At 45.0% G+C, this 19,905-nt stretch overlaps 1 protein-coding gene across 1 annotated transcript in view; it reads left to right on the forward strand.

The window, feature by feature from the left end:
• sash3 (SAM and SH3 domain containing 3) overlaps positions 1–19,905 on the forward strand; it is a 101,355-nt gene that overhangs the window by 76,731 nt on the left and 4,719 nt on the right. The window contains exons 4-7 of the mRNA XM_038775643.1: positions 522–663; positions 3,565–3,722; positions 6,572–6,778; positions 19,501–19,651. Coding sequence (XP_038631571.1) covers positions 522–663; positions 3,565–3,722; positions 6,572–6,778; positions 19,501–19,651 — 658 coding nt within the window. The remainder of the gene's footprint in view (positions 1–521; positions 664–3,564; positions 3,723–6,571; positions 6,779–19,500; positions 19,652–19,905) is intronic.

Consider the following 19,905-nt stretch of genomic DNA (forward strand, 5'->3'; position numbering starts at 1 on the left):
TACAATATTTAATACATGGCCCACAACTGGCCTTATATAATCTGATATAGAACTAATCTCACCTAGCACATGACAAAGACACATTCCACTTAGAATTGATTAAATTCAACACTGATGCATACTCTTATCATTGATCCGCTTGTGTAGTCTTGATCCCTCCCAAGAGCAACAAATTGAACCAATAATAAATTTGGACAGTTTATTACTGGAATTTCTCTGCAGTAGCACTTCAAGTGAGGTTTGATGGGGGAACTGAATCAAGCCACTTAAAGGAAAATGCAAGTCTGTCAGGAACTTCTGCATTCAATGGGTGACCAACAATTGGAGTGGAGTTCAGGACAATGTGCGGAAGTTAAATCATTAACATAAATTAAATTAAGTGGCAGCTTCAGCTGGACAACAATGGGGGAGGGGATGCAAGTCTAACCATGAGAGAAAACAGATCAGCAGCACCTTTCAAACGGTGGTCAAATAGAGGACTTGCTTCATACGTCAACCTGTTTCCATGTTTCCTCCCTCAGATCGAAAGTGGAGAAGAGAGCCCCATGTCTCCAATGACACCTGATGATCTTATGTATTTGCGACTCGGGGATTGTGCCTCATACTCACCCAGCGAATCAGAAGAGAATCTCAACAGTCCACTCAGCAGACAAGCTTCAAGCAGTAAGTAACAACAGTAAACAATAGACCACAAACTGAAGCAGAAAAGTGAGCTGATAAAAAACTTCTGAATGTCCCTTCTAAATCATTTTGGATTGCTGCTTCAAAATGTGCGTCATATTGAAAATCCTCTGAACTCACTTTCAGCAAATATCTGCCAAAAAAAAACAATTATTGTTGCAATTTGGTGTTTAGAAATTTTTCACCTTCATTTTATCCAATGTTAAAATTTAAAAGTGGATGCAAATATTTATACATTGATGATTAAGGCTCAGAATCAAATTATGACTGCAATCCGTATCTTTTTTTTTTTTTAATAAATTTAGTGTACCCAATCATTTTTCCAATTAAGGGGAAATTTAGAGTGGCCAATCCACCTAGCTTGCACCTTTTTTGGGTTGTGGGGGCGAAACCCACGCAAACACGGGGAGAATGTGCAAACTCCACACGGACAGTGACCCAGAGCCGGGATCGAACCTGGGACCTCGGCGCCGTGAGGCAGCAGTGCTACTCACTGCGCCACCGTGCTCGCAATCCGTATCTTAATTCATCCTTGCCATTTGTATGACAGATTTAAAATCCATTTGAAATGGAGCGATATCTATGCTCTCTTTTCTATTCAGTGTATCTTGCAACATATGATAAATTTCTTTGAGATTCAATCCCATTCATGTCAGGCAAATGGCCTCAGCAAGATGTGATCATATTACACCAAAACACATCGATAAGAAGTGAGTCAATAGGCCAAGATGGTGAACATGTTGGCACCTGTTGTTTTGGAAGTACTGCTTTATTGTTGGGTTCTTGTTCACAATAGCACTTGTCATGGCATAATGAGTCATTAGGGATAGTGTGCAAAAGATAGGGCCTATAAAGGTCATGAGCCTCCCCCAGCAATTTGTAGAGACAGTTGCGATTGAAAGGATTGATGAGGGTTGTGTCTATATCCAAGGAAACAAAAATCATAGATTTACAGTGGAGAAGGAAGCCTTTCGGCCCATTGAGTCGGCACCGTCCTTAGCTTTTTGGACACTAAGAGAAATTTAGCATGGCCAATCCATCTAACCAGTACATCTTTGTACTGTGGGAGGAAACTGGAGCATCCGGAGGAAACCCACGCAAACACAGGGAGATCATGCAGACTCCGCACAGTGACCCAAGTCGGGAATAGAACCCAGGTCCCTAGCGCTGTGAAGCAACAATGTTAACCACTGGGCTACCATGCCGTCCCAATAGGTGATTTCTCATCATATCTGCCGTTTAAAGACATTGGGTTGAATTTTATTGGCCTCCATGAGGTGAACTGGAATGCCCAGGGTCCAGTAAAATTGTGGGGAACCAAGTCAGATTGGCTCCCCGACATAGGTGCATTTTACCGATGGCGAGACCAGAAGTGGACAGGTACCCCCAATCCAAGGGGACAGGCAGCTAATTTATATAATAAAAGGCCCTGTTAAGGAGTCTTTCACATTGCCAAAGGCAGAGTGACTTCTCACGATTTGGGGTGGGGGGCACACCATCTAAATGGAGGAAATCTACCAGCAGCAGATCTCTGTCGTGAGAACTTCACTTTCTCTTGTCATGTAGCAGATTGTACGGTGACCAGCTAGCTCAGCTGGCTAAGAATGTGGTGCAGAATAACGTCAACAGTATGGGCACAATTCCCCTAACTAGCTTAGGTTGTTTTGGGGGCCTACCTCTCTCCTTCTCTCAATTATATCACTGCCATGTGTAGCAAGCCTATGGTAAATTGCAGTAAAGAGTGGAATCAGAGAAAGATCTTTCACCGGCCATCCACTGCAGCTGCCAAGCTCCACAGGTGTCTCGGATCCTCCTTGGCTCTGTGGCCATGTGAAAGCAGCCGAGAGAATGGGGAGCAGCAGCAGGCTCTCTTCCTTCACTATAATCAAATGCCTGAATGTAATTTAGCTGTAAAAAGTGTCACCTTTTAAACCATGTCCAGCTTGAACACACTTCAGTCAGAATCTACCATTAGTATCTGCAGCAGATCTTAAGTGCGGCGTTCTTAAGTGGGGATTCCCAGCGTGGAGCTGCAGTGATGTCATCAAGTTGCCAAAACAGCCAATCACATTAAATAATTCTCAATGTCGGAAAGGAAATGAAAAACGCAAAAATCTAGTCACCTTTCAATAATTTTAAATGCTGAAAAACAAATTTGGGACATACTGTTAGGGTAAAGATGGAAGTTGAAATATTGTGGAAAGAAACTTCTAAGAATAATTTGCTTAATGTCAACATTTAAAAGCATTCGACAAATATTACATTATTTTTTGAGAGCCTGATCTGTTGTTCAGGAATAGTTATTATTCAGATCGTCATTAAAATTCCAGGTACATCTCAATGAACAAGGTTTAATTGTTTATGGCGTTTCGAAAAGTGTTGTGCGAGGAAGTTCTCAGCACAGGAACTAATTTCAATGATTGCTGGGTCTACAAGGGTGGGTTTAAGTTTGGGCCAGCGCAGTGAGTGACGGGCTGCAATGTCAAAATTTCCCTGCTGTCTGTGCTTGCACAAAATCCTGAGATTCCAGTTAGTTTTAGAGGGGGAAGACGGTCACACATTGGCAGTTCACTGTCGAAATCCAGACCAATAAGTTTTGTGATCATTTCCTTATCCTCAAGAGACAAATAGCACCTTAGTTCGACATTCGATTTCTCACGCTATCCAACAGATTGGTCTCAAGTTGCAGATAAAGGGGACAGGTTTGTGCTTGCCGATAGGCATTAACCAATATGTGTTTCCTCAAAACATTCAATTAAAAAAAACTCATAGCATACAATTATGGAGACTTTCACAATGAATAGGTGCATAATATAACGTGTTTCCTTTCTCATTGCATGGAGCTGTCCTGACACGTGATTAAAATGTAGCCTTCTTAAACAGGTGGAGACCCTGGCACACCAGATTCTGAATTCAGCAACAGGGACAGCATTCAACTTGATAACCGTCCTCCCCCTTACCTTGGACCATTCTGTGGCCGTGCTAGGGTCCACACAGATTTCACCCCAAGTCCATACGATGTTGAGTCTTTAAAACTCAAGGTAAGACTGTGAGTGATCCGCTGCTCCGTGCAGTTCAGTGTTCAGGAACAAAATACTTCTTGGTGAATTCTCCTGCATTATGTCCCTGGACAATGTAAATGATGGGAAGATTTTATTTGTGCACAGTTGACTAACCATGCTCGTACAGAATCAATGTCTTACTCCATATTATATAAACAGAAAAATTACTGAACTTAACAGAGATGATGCCAAAAATAATTTTTTTAATGCTCCATTTTGCACAGCCAGTGTTATGAAAAGGGAACCAGTTTATGTGGCTGGACTTTCTTGTTATTGTATTCTGTTATAATCGGTGTGCTTTTTAGTTCTAATTTTATGGCCAAAATGGTGCAGCCTTTCCAAAGGATTCCTTATATTGCTGCAGCAGAGCAGTAGCAAATTCTGCTGTTACCTAAATATACAGGGTTCCAGTCTTGGACAGGGGTTTGTGTGAGCTCAGTAAGGACCAGGACTTCCATCTGTCTCTTACCTCGGCATTACCTGTTAAGAATTCCTTGTATCTTCTGCAATAGGCCATAGATTGTAGAGGAATACAGGCACCAATGATCCTGGAGTGGAGGTCCAGTCTAGAACTGGAGTCTGAACCCATGGAGATGAGATTGATTTATTTTCTTTTATTAAGTGAGCAGCCCCTTTACAAAGGCTACTGGGAGGAGCTATGTCATTTTCTTTGCACAAAAGCTCTGGCAAGCCTAGCATCCCTCCACCCTTTGTTAAGAACGCCACTGATGTTAACCTAGGAACACAAAACCCAGAAGGGTAACTTGACACACCAGTTCTTAAGTGGTGCATATTTTCAATTTGGTGTACAGTGAGAAAAGATATGCAAACCAGGGAGGAAAACTCCAATTGTTTTGTCATCAATTAATACAGAATATTTATTAACTTAAAAGAAAATCACATGACAAGGGTTATAATGCTTAACTACACTGATGGCTATACAGCGCCTTGGAAATGCCCACCTGCGACTGGGACAAACACCACAGTGCCTTGGCCATGGCCATCTGAGAGCGGGACATGTCCCGCAGATCCTCATCAAGGTCAGCCTGGTATGGGGACACATCTTCCAGCAAGTCAGACATTCTACCGAGACCCTCAACCATGGCCATCACCGATTGCGTGACACCTTGGACACCTTCACAAATGGTGCCGAAGTCATGCACCAGACTTTCCATTGCAGTTGCCACCCGAGCAGTGTTGGCTTTGGTGCCACGCATTGCCGGCACCAGCTCCTGCGCCCAAAGCCTCTGGGACTCCTCCAATCGGCTATGGATCTGCTGGAGTGATGCTGGCATCTCCCTCTGAATATCCCAGCTGCACTCTGTCTCAATCAGCTCCGGGTACCTGTGTACCACAGGCTCAGCAACATGAGGGACTCAGCTGGGTCCTGGGATCCAGCAGCCCTTGCCTGGGGGTTCCTGCCTCCACCTGCTGTGTATCATCAGCAGTGTGGTGTTCACCAGATTGTGCCCCAGAAGCCTGTCCACTAACAGTCCCCACCAAGGTGTGTATATCTGCGTGGCACCAAAGCCAACACTGCTAGGGTGGCAACTGCAGTGGAAAGCTGGTGCATGACTGGTGAATCTGCGCTGGTGGAGGGTGGGGATGACCGCAGTGTCATGACTACAATGGTTACATTCATGGAGCTCTCCTCCGAGGTGTTTTCTCGGAGACGAGAGAGGGAGCCGCCCAGGATGGGCCGGTGCCATCAGCTGGAGGACCTTTGGGAGAATGGGTATGTGGTCCGTGGGAGGGATGGGTCAGTCAGTAAGGCAATAACAATTAACGTTTGACAGGTCCTCCGGATGAAGCCTGGTGGTTCCGAATCTCTGCAGCGTATGCCAGACTCCGCGTGGGTGGCCGCCCTGTCCTCGGCCTTCCCAGTCACCTCCAGGGTATGCTCCTCGAAGGAGGTGAGGATTCTCAAGTCTGGCATCCCTCCACCAGTATGGGTCCTCTCCTGACGATTCTGGGATTTTTCTGAGGAGATACAGAGAGGGCATCGCTAGCCACACACGTGGTTCACAGTGGTGGTGGTGGGAGGGGATGCTTCCTTCGATGGGGGGTGGGCGGCGTTGATGTCTACTCACTCGTGCTGCCTGGTGTAAGTCGTTGGCCTTCATACGGCACTGGAGGCTAGTCCTCCTGGTCACACCCCCCGAGCTCACAGCTGCCGCCACCTCATCCCAAGCTGCCTTGTGGCTCACCTTCCGGGACCCTCGGGGGAACAGGACATCCTTCCTGGCCTCCACACAGTCTAGCAGCCTCCCCAGATCTGCGTCCCCAAATCTTGGGGTTGGTCTACCCAGCACCATTATTGCAAGCTGCAGAGCAAGTTTGGGCCGTTTGCTGCTCGACCTTGTTAGCAGGGGGCTGGCGAATCAGCTGGCAAGTCTTCATTTGCGACGAGAAGCCCGTGAGGCCTCGTTAAGTGGACCAATTAATGTTGAATTGCATTGCCAGCCTCGCTGGGCCAGGCTTGGGAACTTCGCGGCACTATCACGCTAAAAACAATTTCCGGAGAATCGCGCCCAAGGTTTGTTTGCTGCTTTAGTGATTTTATGACAGAGCACAGAAGTATAAGGACCAGAACAGTTTTCAACAAATGCCTCAGAAATGTGCTCAACTGTTTTGATTAATACTTCAGTATCACATGATGCTATAAAAGATGGTTGGAAACACTGCAGTTTAAACACTCATTGGCGTATAGATAATGAGGAAACAATATCTATTTGCAATACCACTTGCTCTTTTGCAAGAATCTGAAATGTTTTGGATGATCTTTAACCTCATTTCATTTATCTAACCTATTTTCCCCTTGCTAACAGAAAGGAGATATTATAGACATCATTGAGAAACCGCCAGTAGGTACATGGACTGGCATGCTGAAAAACAAAGTAGGGTCCTTTAAATTTATCTATGTCGATATCCTACCAACCGAAGTAGAACAACCTAGGAAATCAAGGATATTCACCAAGAGCAAAAGGCCCAAACCCAAGACCCTGCAAGAGTTATTGGACCGGATTAATCTACAGGTAAGACATATTGCATATTCTTGTGCAAAAATAAACACTAATAAAGGGAAAATTATAACACAAGAGTGTATGCCGATGGAGTTAAATTGATTTTGAAAAATGGCAGCACATAGGGAAGTCGACTTCAACATGCTGAGTTCCAGGTTTACTTCAGACATCTTTAGTTGTGTGTGTAACTGTCCAAATGGCAGGTTAGTGATTTGAATGCTTAAGTATTCTAACAATATTTTAATTGAAATTCACATTTAAATAGCACATGCACTGGCTTCCTGAAACGTGTCAATGAAACCAAGGCTAATTGAATTAAAGGCAACTCATGAGACTCAAAATGCTAGACAAAGGACATCAACAGATACTCAGTTCCCACTGGGAAATGGTTTGTTGAGTGTACTTATGCCGAGGTGTCAATTTGTGCACTTTTGAGACTCGAGGCCAGGTTGAGTGGTGCCATAGCTACCTACTATGGATTTGGGGTAAGGTGACCATCACCAGAAACAACACCTTGCTTTGGAAAGACTTGTAAATGGACAGCAGAGAAAGGAGTAAGAGCAGAGAGGGCAGAGGTAAAAGTGGCCGGGTCAAGTTTGCAAAATACACTATCTGTATAACAGGGTGTACAAGCAGTGAGTCTCTGGGGGGCTTTCCACAATTCTTCCAAAGGCTCAATGTGAAATGCGGATGAAAGTAGGCATCCATCTCCTGCTATTACCTACTCACCATGCATCATCAATGGCTGTAAAAGTAATGACCATCCTCAACTCTTGCCTCCAGGACGCTACCAGAGACATATTCAGGATCTCCCAATCAGGTGCACATACATGCATGAGGCTGGTCACTGATGGAATTGTTTGCCAGGGCCAGCAATTATGTCAACATGGTCCATGATGATGCTGCTCAGAATGAGTAGGCACTTGGATCTGCATTTCTGACCGACCTCCACAGGTGGAGGGCACAATCAACGGCACACAGACCCGCAAATCAACCTAGAATACTTGAACAGCACCACTGGCCCCTGTAACCTAATGACCACTCTCCACACCCCAACCCTGCTCCCCACACAAATCCAACTGATGCAGAGCAATCCGGAAACCAACCATCCAATCATTGCACAACCACTCATTGGTCCCCATCAATCCAAGTTTTTCCATTCCTCAGCAAGCAACTGAGAAGTTGAGTTGCCAGCCAGCAACCAAGGATGGGCAACAAGGGAAATGGAGTAAATTAATAATTTTTGTGTGATTCTAATAATGAAAGGAAATTTCACAGCATTACATTCAAACACTCATGTGGATGGCCTTGTGAAACTACAAAAAAATGTTTTATTTAATATCACTCCTTTGTGGCTTTGGCCAAGCTGGTGGCAGACATCTTGTTTCATTGCTCAGACTATTGGAATATTTTTGACTGACGTGTGGGTCTTGGAGACTGTGAGGAGTTCCACAAAAGACTGCTCAACCAGCACCTGTACAGCTATTTGAAACAGGCATCTGATTTTTAATTGATTTTTCTTCTATCCCTCAATAAATTGCTCGAACTATTGCCCTGTCCAACTCAGCACAAATCAGAAATTGAATCTGGAACCTTCTGATCCTCATGACTTTGTGCAATATACCAGGTTATCCATTGCTGGAGTTGCAGTTTCATTTTGGATTCTACTCTAAACATATTTCTAAACGCAGGTGGAAGAAAGCAAAAAGCATGTCTGAACTGAAAGTTACTTTCCTTTTCTTAAATTACATGCAAAACAAAAATAGTACAGTTCAGCAGGACCGTCTTGCAAGCTTGGCAATGCCTTCTTCACAACTAAACTGTATACTTGGTGTATGTTACAACTCCTTAAGGGGCCAGAACCTACATTGTATATGGTTCCCCTACTACAACTTGGAGTATGAGCTCCCCCGATTGGAGGAACCCCACAGGATATAAACCCTGACCTGGGAGCATGTCGGGGACAAAGACCCTGCGGGGAGAGAAGTAGAGTAGTTATTGTATTGTTAGTAGTAAATAAACTGAGTTGTCCTTGCCTTTGGTCTTAACTCTGTGAGAATGTCCTATGTAGGTTTCAAAGATTACAACAAACTGACTGATAAACCAACGATAAAAATGGGACATAGGCTCAGGATTATCCAGGCTCAGGATTATCACTGTTGTGGGGAAATGAGAAGAATTTTCCCCACAAAATTACTACAATATGAACTGCTTTACCACAATGGCTACTGGGGCAGAACATTTGACTCACCTAAAAAAGAGATTTGACTATGTATTTGAGAAGACAAAACTTAAAAGGTTGTGATATAAGGGAAGGGAAAGGGATTAGACAGTGAAAAATTAGAACTGGCGTGTACAATTAATCTCTTGCTCTGTAAATTCTACGACAATAGAAAAATACTGATGGGGGGTAGTTAGGTCAAGGAAACGGGAGAAATTACAGCTCTTCTTTGAATAGTGCCTTGGAATTTTTAACATCTATGTGAAACACTGGAACAAACAGATTTATCTCCTCATCTGAAGGAGAGTCCTCAATAACAGTGCTCCCTCAGTATGGCATTGAAGTGCCAGTTCAAAATTATGAGCTGAAGACCCTGAGTGTGGCTTGAATCCATAAACAACAGCCAATGTGATATTTCGGAATAAACACTTGGAATAAATCTGGAGCTGTTGAATCATAAGACTGTCCAAAAATACATTCTATGACATTGAGCCTGAAAATAGAGTGCAAACTTTAGGACGTAGAGGGGCGTAGCTGCTCATTATGGTGCAAGATACTTATCTTCTTGGCTGTGACACTCTGTGACACTCTACAATTGGTTTTCTTTTGACGTCAATCTGCAATGCTTCCTCTGAAGCAGGACATTATATTAAAGGAGTTGTTTTTTCCAACGAAAAGATTTGAAAAAATAAAAAGCTGCCTTAATGGCGGTTTTTAAAAATTGTGTATCCCCACAATTTTTTTTTTTAAAAAGGTGCTGTGATAACAGATCATTAAGAAACAACTAAAGGGGCTTTGATATTGTTGCCTCTTAAATGCAAACAAGGGACAAAACCTGCATGGATTAAGATGCAGGGGCATGGTTATTCAAGTCAAGTAATACAACATATTGATATACTAATGGTAGTAAGTTCAATATTTCACACTGGCTTCCGCTTGATTAATAATTGGTTTGGCTTCCTTTATATCAATAATTAGTTTGAATAAATTTCTGTTCATCCACTATTGGGTATTGGACAAGCAGTGTGACTACAGAGAATGGAGGCATCAAGAGAAGTGGTGCGATAAAGCGAATGTCGTCAGTGTACACGTAGAAACTGACGTTTTGTTTGCAGACATCACCAAGGAGCAACATGCTGATCAGAAATAGGAGGGAACCAAGTATAGATCTGTGCGGCAATTTATATGAGTGGGAGTGGAAGCCATTACAGATGATTCTCTGACTACAATTAGATAGATGAAAACGGAACTGTGAGAGCACTCCCACTTAACTGGACAACAGAGAAAGTGGTGGTGTAGTGGTATAATCAGCAGATAAATAATCCAGCAGCCAGCACTGTAGCTTCACAGCGCCAAGGTCCCAGTTTCAAATCCCCCACTGCGTCAATGTCTGTGCAGAGTCTGCACGTTCAGAGTCTGTGTGGGTTTCCTCCGGGTGCTCCGGTTTCCTCCCACAGTCCAAAGACGTGCAGGTTAGGTGCATTGGCCATGATAAATTGCCCTTGGTGACCAAAAAGGTTAGGAGGGGTTATTGGGTTACGGGGATAGGGTGGAAGTGAGGGCTTAAGTGGGTCGGTGCAGATTCGATGGGCTGAATGGCCTCTTTCTGGACTGTATTTTCTTTGTTCAGTACTCTGGGGACAGGGGTTCAAATCTTACCACAGCAACTGATGGAATTTGAATTCAATTAATTTGTTGATTGGTTAATTGGAAGAAGAAAAAAATCACGAATTGAAAGCTAGTCTTGGTCCATTGGAAATCTGCTATCCTGACCTGGTCTGACCTCCACATGACTCCAAACCTGCAAAAATGTGGATGTCTCTTAGTTGCCCTCAGAAGTAGCCCAGCAAACCATTCAGTTGCACCAAACTACTACAGAGAAGTCAAAAAGAAATAAAACCAGCAGACCATCTTGGGCAACAAAAACAACAATGGTGCATTTAGCTCTGTTGACCCTGCAAAGCCCTCCTTACCAACATCCAGAATTTGGACAGCAGTCCTACAGACTAGGCAAGCAACAGCCTCACATAGTCATACCTCCCAGATAACATCCCAAACTTTCTCCAGCACCATCTCTGGTGATATCCTGTGCACCGGCAGGACAGACCCAACAGAGGTGGTAACATAGTGGTATACAGTCGAGAGGGAGTTGCCCTGGGAATGCTCAAGCTTGACTCCAAAGTCCATGAAGTCTCATGGCATCAGGTTAAATACAGGCAAGAAAATCTCCTGATTATAACCGACTGCCTTCCCTCAACTGATGAATCAATGCTCCTTCATGTTGAACATTAGTTGAAAAAAGCACTGAGGGGGGCAACGTACTCTCGATGTAGGACTTCACCAAGAGTGGCTCCGTAGGACCACGACTCACTGAGCTGGCCAAGTCCTGAAGGATATATCTACAAGACCAGCACACAGTCCCTATGAAGACAAAGTCTCATTCAAGAAGGGTCCATGCCAGGAGCAGTACCAAGCATATTGGAGGCCGGGTTTAGCTCAATTGGCTGGAAAGCTGGTTTGAGGCAGAACGAGGCAAACATCGTGGGTTAGTGGATACATATACATAGGTTTTACGGTAAGGCCCCCGTACTACAGGTACGGGGATAGATCCCTGCCTGCTGGCTCCGCCCAGTAGGTGGAGTATAAATATGTGTGCTCCCCATACAGCAGCTATTTCGCCAGCTGCTGTGGGAGGCCACACATCTGTGTAATAAAGCCTCAATTACATTCTACTCTCGTCTCGTCGCAATTGATAGTGCATCAATTTACTACACAGAAGATTTTCAGAGATGGACCCCCGCATCAAGCTAAATCGCTTGCAGCTGCATCCTCAAGCAGACAACGCCCAAAAGGACTTCGACCATTGGCTAGCCTGTTTTGAAGCTTACATCGGGTCTGCGCCAGACGCAATCCCAGAAGCACAGAAGCTCCAGATTCTGTACACGTGGTTGAGCTCCAACATTTTTCCCCTCGTCCAGGACATACGCAGAAGCCATGGCGCTACTGAAGGAAAATTACGCTCAGCAGACCAACAAAATATACGCCAGGCATCTCCTATCCACGCGGCGCCAACTTCCCGGTGAGTCTGTGGAAGGTTTCTGGCGTGCCCTGCTCGCCCTAGTTAGAGACTGTGAATGCCAGGCCATTTCGGCCACTGAACACTCAAACCTGCTAATGAGAGATGTGTTTGTTACGGGCATAGGGTCTGACTACATTCGCCAGCGCTCCTTAGAAGGAGCCACGCTTGACCTCGTGGTGACCAAAAAGCTAGCGCTCTCACTTATGATCGCCTCACGCAACGTTCAGGCCTATGCTCCCGACCGCGCGTCTCACCCCCACTGTGCATCGTGGACCCCGCCGACGGCAAACCCATCATGGACCCCATCAGCGACAGTCCCCAGCCAACCCCATGCCTGCGCCGCGCAGTAGCCAACCAACTCCGGGGGACCCAAATGCTACTTCTGTGTATAGTCAAAACACCCCCGGCAGCACTGCCCGGCGCGGAGCACCCTCTGCAAAGCCTGTGGCAAGAAGGGACATTTTGCTGCAGTGTGCCAGGCCCGCTCAATCGTCCCTATTGTCCTGGCACCCCCCACGTGCAGCCAGTGGGTGACGCCATCTTGCCTGCCTCAGAACCAAAGGGCGTCACCATCTTGCCTGCCCCCGGACACATGTGGCCCAAGGGCGCCGCCATCTTACCCGCCCCAGGACCCCTGCCCGTGGGGCACCTCATCAGGCCACTCATCACCTGCAACTGCTGACAACCAGCCGCGTCTCGCCTCTGTCACGATTGACCAGTCTCGACCGCACAACCTCGCAACCGTTTCGACAAAGGTGAAGGTCGACGGGCACGAGATCTCCTGCCTGCTGGACTCCGGGAGCACTGAGTGCTTCATTCACCCCGATGGGAAAGTGGGACCAGTACAAACCGGACAGTCTGCACCTGGGCAGGACTGGAACCGATGTCCTGGCCAGGGGGGTGTTTGCTAGAGCTGTTGGGGAGGGTTTAAACTAATGTGGCAGGGGGGTGGGAACCGATGCAGGAAGTTGGAAGGTAGTAAAACAGGGACAGAATCAAAAGGAAGTAAGGGGGAAAGTGTAAGGCAGAGAAGCCATAGTCAAAAATCAAAAAGGGCGACAGCACAAGGTACAGTGACTGAGGGCAGCTCAGTGAATAGGCCCAGTAATACTAAAAGGAATAAAACTGGAAGTAAAAACATTAATGGTAAGCAACGTGGCAGGTTGTTACATGAAGATATGGTTCAACGACAAGGAAAATTAGGAGAAAAGTTAAGAGGAAATATAACTTAGAGGTTACTGATCGAGGTGTTAAGATTCAAAACAGAGGTAAAAAAGCCAACATAAGTGTACTTTACCTGAATGCTCGCAGTATTCGGAATAACGTAAATGAGTTGATGGCGCAATTCATCGTGAATGACTATGATTTAATGGCCATTATTGAAACATGGTTACATCCGGTCAATAGTAAGGGATGACATTGGTGCTATGGAGGGTAAGGTCGAATCCATTTGGGTGGAAATCAGGAAGAGTAAGGCGAAAAAGTCACTGATAGGAGTAGTCTATAGGCCACCAAATAATAACATTATGGTGGGGCAGGCAATAAACAAAGAAATAATGGATGCATGTAGAAATGATACAGCAGTTATCATGGGGGATTTTAATCTACATGTCGATTGGTTTAACCAGGTCGGTCAAGGCAGCCTTGAGGAGGAGTTTATAGAACGTATCCGCGATAGTTTCCTAGAACAGTATGTGATGGAACCTACGAGGGAACAAGCAGTCCTAGATCTTGTCCTGTGTACTGAGACAGGATTGATTTATGATCTCATAGTTAGGGATCCTCTCGGAAGGAGCGATCACAATATGGTGGAATTTAAAATACAGATGGAGGGTGAGAAGGTGAAATCAAATACTCGTGTTTTGTGCTTAAACAAAGGAGATTACAATGGGATGAAAGAAGAACTAGCTAAGGTAGACTGGGAGCAAAGACTTTATGGTGGAACAGTTGAGGAACAGTAGAGAACCTTCCAAGTGATTTTTTCACAGTGCTCAGCAAAGGTTTACACCATGGGTTCTCAACCGGGGTCCACATGGGGGTCCATGTAACATTACTGGGGGTCCACACAAAAAAAAATACCGAATCGGGGGTCCACGGTGATATTTTAGTGGTCCATAGAGAAATTCTACTTCAGAACAATTCACCTTTCTCTCTCTCTCTCTCGCACTGACAAAGGTCAAAGAGAGATTATAATCTATCTAATTTACCTTGAGGGCTGAAGGGGCTCAGAACCAAAAAGGTGCATTTGCTGTGGCCCTAATTGTCCCACTACTCTCCCTTGGATTAGTTTACCACGCTAATGAAGGAAGGATTAACGGCATTAATTTCTTTAGTAGCAGAAACGATTTTGGTTGAAACTTTCAACTCTCAGGAGCTATAAATATCTTACAGGTTTATTCCATCACCACATAATGCAACGAAACCAATGTGCCTCATATGTATGGATATACTTTCAAATGATAGCATGAAACCCTGTAAGCTTAAAATCCATCTGTGTCGCGACGCATTGATGAAATGGCGGAGGATGTACATAGAACATAGAACAGTACAGCACAGAACAGGCCCTCCGACCCTCGATGTTGTGCCGAGCTATGATCACCCTACTCAAACCCACATATCCACCCTATACCCGTAACCCAATAGCTTTTCCATCATCTTACCTTGTTGAATCAGGATTTAGTCGTGTTTTTCACTTATTATCAAAAGCTCGTAATAGACTCGACATTGTGAAAAAGGGTGATCTTCGACTATCATTGACCTCGATGGAGCCGAATATAAAAAAACTCGCTGAGCAGCATCAACCACAGGGATCTCATTGAATAAATCTGCATTTTTTTCTTAATTATTCGCTTAGGCCTATCTTAAAATGGTTTATTATGAATTATTTACTAGTGTACATAATGCTCTATAGAATTTAATTGCTAAATATGTTTATTTGCAATAAATTAGTTTTCCTTCAAAATAAAGCATAATCTATTTCTTTAATATTTGATTTTTGATTCCTTTACTTTTTTGTTAGTGAAAAATATAAGAAGCTTTTTTTTCTGTGGAATGGCTATGGGGGTCCACACAAAAAAATTAAGAGGAAAAGGGGTCCATGGGTTAAAAAAGTTTGAGAACCACTGGTTTACACCATCAAAAAGGAAGGACGGTAGAAAGAGGAAGATCGACCGTGGATATCTAAGGAAATAAGGGAGAGTATCAAATTGAAGGAAAAAGCATACAAAGTGGCAAAGATTAGTGGGAGACTAGAGGACTGGGAAATCTTTAGGGGGCAACAGAAAGCTACTAAAAAAAGCTATAAAGAAGAGTAAGTTAGAGTATGAGAGTAAACTTGCTCAGAATATAAAAACAGATAGTAAAAGTTTCTACAAATATATAAAACAAAAAGGAGTGGCTAAGGTAAATATTGGTTCTTTAGAGGATGAGAAGGGAGTTTTAATAATGGGAGATGAGGAAATGGCTGAGGAACTGAACAGGTTTTTTGGGTTGGTCTTCACAGTGGAAGACACAAATAACATGCCAGTGATTGATAGAAATGAAGCTATGACAGGTGAGGACCTTGAGAGGATTCTTATCACTAAGGAGGTAGTGATGGGCAAGCTAATGGAGCTAAAGTTAGACAAGTCTCCTGGCCCTGGTGGATTGCATCCCAGAGTGCTAAAAGAGATGGCTAGGAAAATTGCAAATGCACTAGTGACAATTTCCAAAATTCACTAGAATCTGGGGTGGTCCCAGCGGATTGGAAATTAGCAAACGCGACACCACTGTTTAAAAAAGGATAGGCAGCGAGTGGGTAATTATAGGCCAGTGAGCTTAACTTCGGTAGTAGGGAAGATGCTGGAATCTATCATCAAGGAAGAAGTAGCGAGGCATCTGGATAGAAATTGTCCCATTGGGCAGACGCAGCATGGGTTCATAAAGGGCAGGTCGTGTCTACCTAATTTAGTTGAATTTTTTGAGGACATTACCAGTGCAGTAGATAACGGGGAACCAATGGATGTGGTATATCTGGATTTCCATAAAGCCTTTGACAAGGTGCCACACAAAAGGTTGCTGTATAAGATAAAGATGCATGGCATTAAGGGTAAAGTAGTAACATGGATAGAGGATTGGTTAATTAATAGAAAGCAAAGAGTGGGGATTAATGGGTGTTTCTCTGGTTGGCAATCAGTAGCTAGTGGTGTCCCTCAGGGATCAGTGTTGGACCCTCAATTGTTCACAATTTACACAGGTGATTTGGAGTTGGGGACCAAGGGCAATGTGTCCAAGTTTGCAGACGACACTAAGATGAGTGGTAAAGCGAAAAGCGCAGAGGATACTGGAAGTCTGCAGAGGGATTTGGATAGGTTAAGTGAATGGGCTAGGGTCTGGCAGATGGAATACAATGTTGACAAATGTGAGGTTATCCATTTTGGTAGGAATAACAGCAAACGGGATTATTATTTAAATGATAAAATATTAAAACATGCTGCTGTGCAGAGAGATCTGGGTGTGCTAGTGCACGAGTCACAAAACGTTGGTTTACAGGTGCAACAGGTGATTAAGAAGGCAAATGGAATTTTGTCCTTCATTGCTAGAGGGATGGAGTTTAAGACTACAGAGGTTAGGCTGCAATTGTATATGGTGTTAGTGAGGTCACACCTGGAGTAGTGTGTTCAGTTTTGGACTCCTTACTTGAGAAAGGACGTACTGGCACTGGAGGGTGTGCAGAGGAGATTCACTAGGTTAATCCCAGAGCTGAAGGGGTTGAATTTACGAGGAGAGGTTGAGTAGACTGGGACTGTACTCATTGGAATTTAGAAGGATGAGGGGGGATCTTATAGAAACATATAAAATTATCAAGGGAATAGATAAGATAGATGCGGGCATGTTGTTTCCACTGGCGGGTGAAAGCAGAACTAGGGGGCATACCCTCAAAATAAGGGGAAGTAGATTTAGGACTGAGTTTAGGAGGAACTTCTTTACCCAAAGGGTTGTGAATCTATGGAATTCCTTGCGCAGTGAAGCAGTAGAGGTTCCTTCATTAACTGTTTTTAAGATAAAGATAGATAGTTTTTTGAAGAATAAAGGGATTAAGGGTTATGGTGTTCTGCCCGGAAAATGGAGCCGAGTCCACTAAAGATCGGCCACGATCTCATTGAATGGCGGAGCGGGTTCGAGGAGCCAGATGGCCTACTCCTGCTTCTAGTTCTTATGTTCTTATGATACGGTAAGGCGCTGCTCCCTCACTGTACACCCTGCTAACCAGAGAATCTCCCTGGCGTCCAGATCCCACTCCGTGGTGATCCTGGGGTACTGCATCGCCACCCTCACCGTCCTGGGCATGGAGTTCAGCGGCTTCCGCCTCTACGTCCTCCCCAACCTCTGCGCTGCCTTGCTACTCGGCCTGGACTTCCAGTGCAACCTCCAGAGTCTAACCCTGAAATTTGGCAGACCCCTACCATCCCTTACCGTTTGCGGCCTCGCGACCCTTAAGGTCGACCTGCCTTCCCTTTTTGCAAACCTAACCCCGGATTGCAAACCCGTCGCCACCAGCAACAGACGGTACAGCGCCCAGGACAGGACCTTCATCAGGTCTGAAGTCCAGCGGCTGCTTCAGGAAGGTATCATTGAGGCCAGCAACAGCCCCTGGAGAGCCCAAGGGGTAGTGGTGAAAACCGGGGCGAAAAACAGTACTCACCTTTGGAAATCTTTCTTTATACACATGGTTCAACATGACTATCTCATTGTCATAGAAACAAGGGGATCGTCCGGGACTATGATTTTAAAAGTAAAAGTACACAGACAATATGTCTAAGTAACAAGCCATATTAGATGTATTGCATTATTAGGAATAATGTCAGTATTTCATCAGTAACTGTATCAGGAGTAATTTTCAGCTTAACTGGATCTGACACTTGCCTGAGTAACACATTCTGTCTGGAGCAAAACTGAGCCAAAAACAACAATTTACTCCTGAGGAGAATCAGCAAATGTATCATCAGGATAAAAGAGGGATGTGAAGTAGGATTTATAGAAGATCTGACAACTTTGGTAAATGATAAAGAGTAGCAATCACTGGAGATGCATGGAGACTAAGTTGACATTCTTTTTTGATAAAGTTGGATTAAACAACTCTAATATTGGATCTACAGGAGTTACAAGCAGAGTAACTTTAGGATGTGATCAAGGTAGTAGCTGCAAACAGCTGGATCTTTATAAGATACAACAGAGAGACTGGTACAACTGAACTAAAATGACACGTACCTCCTCCCATGCATATCTGATATGGTGAATCAGATTGCACAATACCGGGTCTTCGACAGTGGACTTGAAATCTGCCTACCACCAGCTCCCCATCCGTAAGGCGGACCGCCCATACACTGTGTTCGAAGCAGACGGCCGCCTTTACCATTTTCCTAGGGTTCCCTTCGGTGTCACCAACGGGGTCTCGGTCTTCCAATGGGAGATGGACCGAATGGTTGACCGGTATGGACTGCGGGCCACTTTCCCATACCTGGACAATGTCACCATCTGCGGCCATGACCAGCAAGACCATGATGCCAACCTTTACAAATTTCTCCACACCGCCACTCTCCTCAACCTCACATAACAAGGAGAAGTGCGTGTTCAGCACGAACTGATTAGCCATCCTCAGCTATGTGATCCAGAACGGAGTTCTGGGGTCCGACCCCTATCGCAAGCACCCCCTCATGGAATTCCCCCTCCCCCACTGCCCCAAGGCCCTCAAACGATGCCTGGGGTTATTTTCGTATTACGCCCAGTGGGACCCAAACTATGCGGAAAAGGCCCGCCCACTCATTCAATCCACCGTTTTCCCCCTGACGGCCGACGCTCACCAGGCCTTCAACTGTATCAAGGCCGACATCACCAAGGCCTCGATGCACATGGTCGACGAGACGCTCCCCTTCCAGGTCGAGAGCGATGCATCAGACGCCGCTCTGGCCACCACCCTCAACCAGGCGGGCAGGCCCATGGCATTATTTTCCCGCACCCTCCATGCATCCGAAATTCGGCACTCCTCCGTCGAAAAGGAGGCCCAAGCCACCATTGATCCTGTGCGGCATTGGAGGCATTACCTGGCCGGCAGGAGATTCACTCTCCTCACTGACCAATGGTCAGTTGCCTCCATGTTTAATAACACACAGCGGGGCAAGATCAAAAACGATAAAATCCACACAGACAGTGACCCAAGCTGGGAATCGAACCTGGGACCGTGGTGCTGTGAAGCAACCGTGCTAACCACTGTGCTACCCCTCTCTCAGGGGCAAGTTGTTTAAACGCTTTTTAAAGACAAGTTGTTGTTTAAATGCTTTTATATGGTCACTTACTTTTATCCAGTTCAGCTGAACATGTTTTAGATGTTTAACCTCTCCTGAATATTAACTGATATTAAAGTGCTGGGGTTTTTCTTTTGCTTCTCTGATGCAGGAACATACCTCCACTTTGCTGCTTAATGGTTATCAGACTCTGGATGACTTCAAAGAACTGAGAGAGACACATCTGAATGAACTCAATATCCTGGACCCTGAACAGAGAGCCAAATTACTCACAGCTGCTGAACTTCTCCTGGACTATGACAGTAAGTGGATTTCTTTGACTGTAGATGGGCGAGACAAGGTTGGTGTGCCCGTTTGACATCCTCCATCTCCTTGTCCTTCGCCGCTAACTGCTCTCTCAGTTCCCTGTTTTCTTTCTCATACTCACGTCTCCCTCACTATTCTTATCTCTCTTCAATCTCTCTGTGGAGCATCCTCACGACCTCCTCTGTGCCTCGCAATTGTGCCAAGCAGGACATGATTGCCATCGGCTTGCGAGCTTTCCCTCAGCTCTTTT

Source organism: Scyliorhinus canicula, chromosome 17, assembly GCF_902713615.1.
Source record: "Scyliorhinus canicula chromosome 17, sScyCan1.1, whole genome shotgun sequence".
Taxonomy (NCBI): Eukaryota; Metazoa; Chordata; class Chondrichthyes; order Carcharhiniformes; family Scyliorhinidae; genus Scyliorhinus; species Scyliorhinus canicula.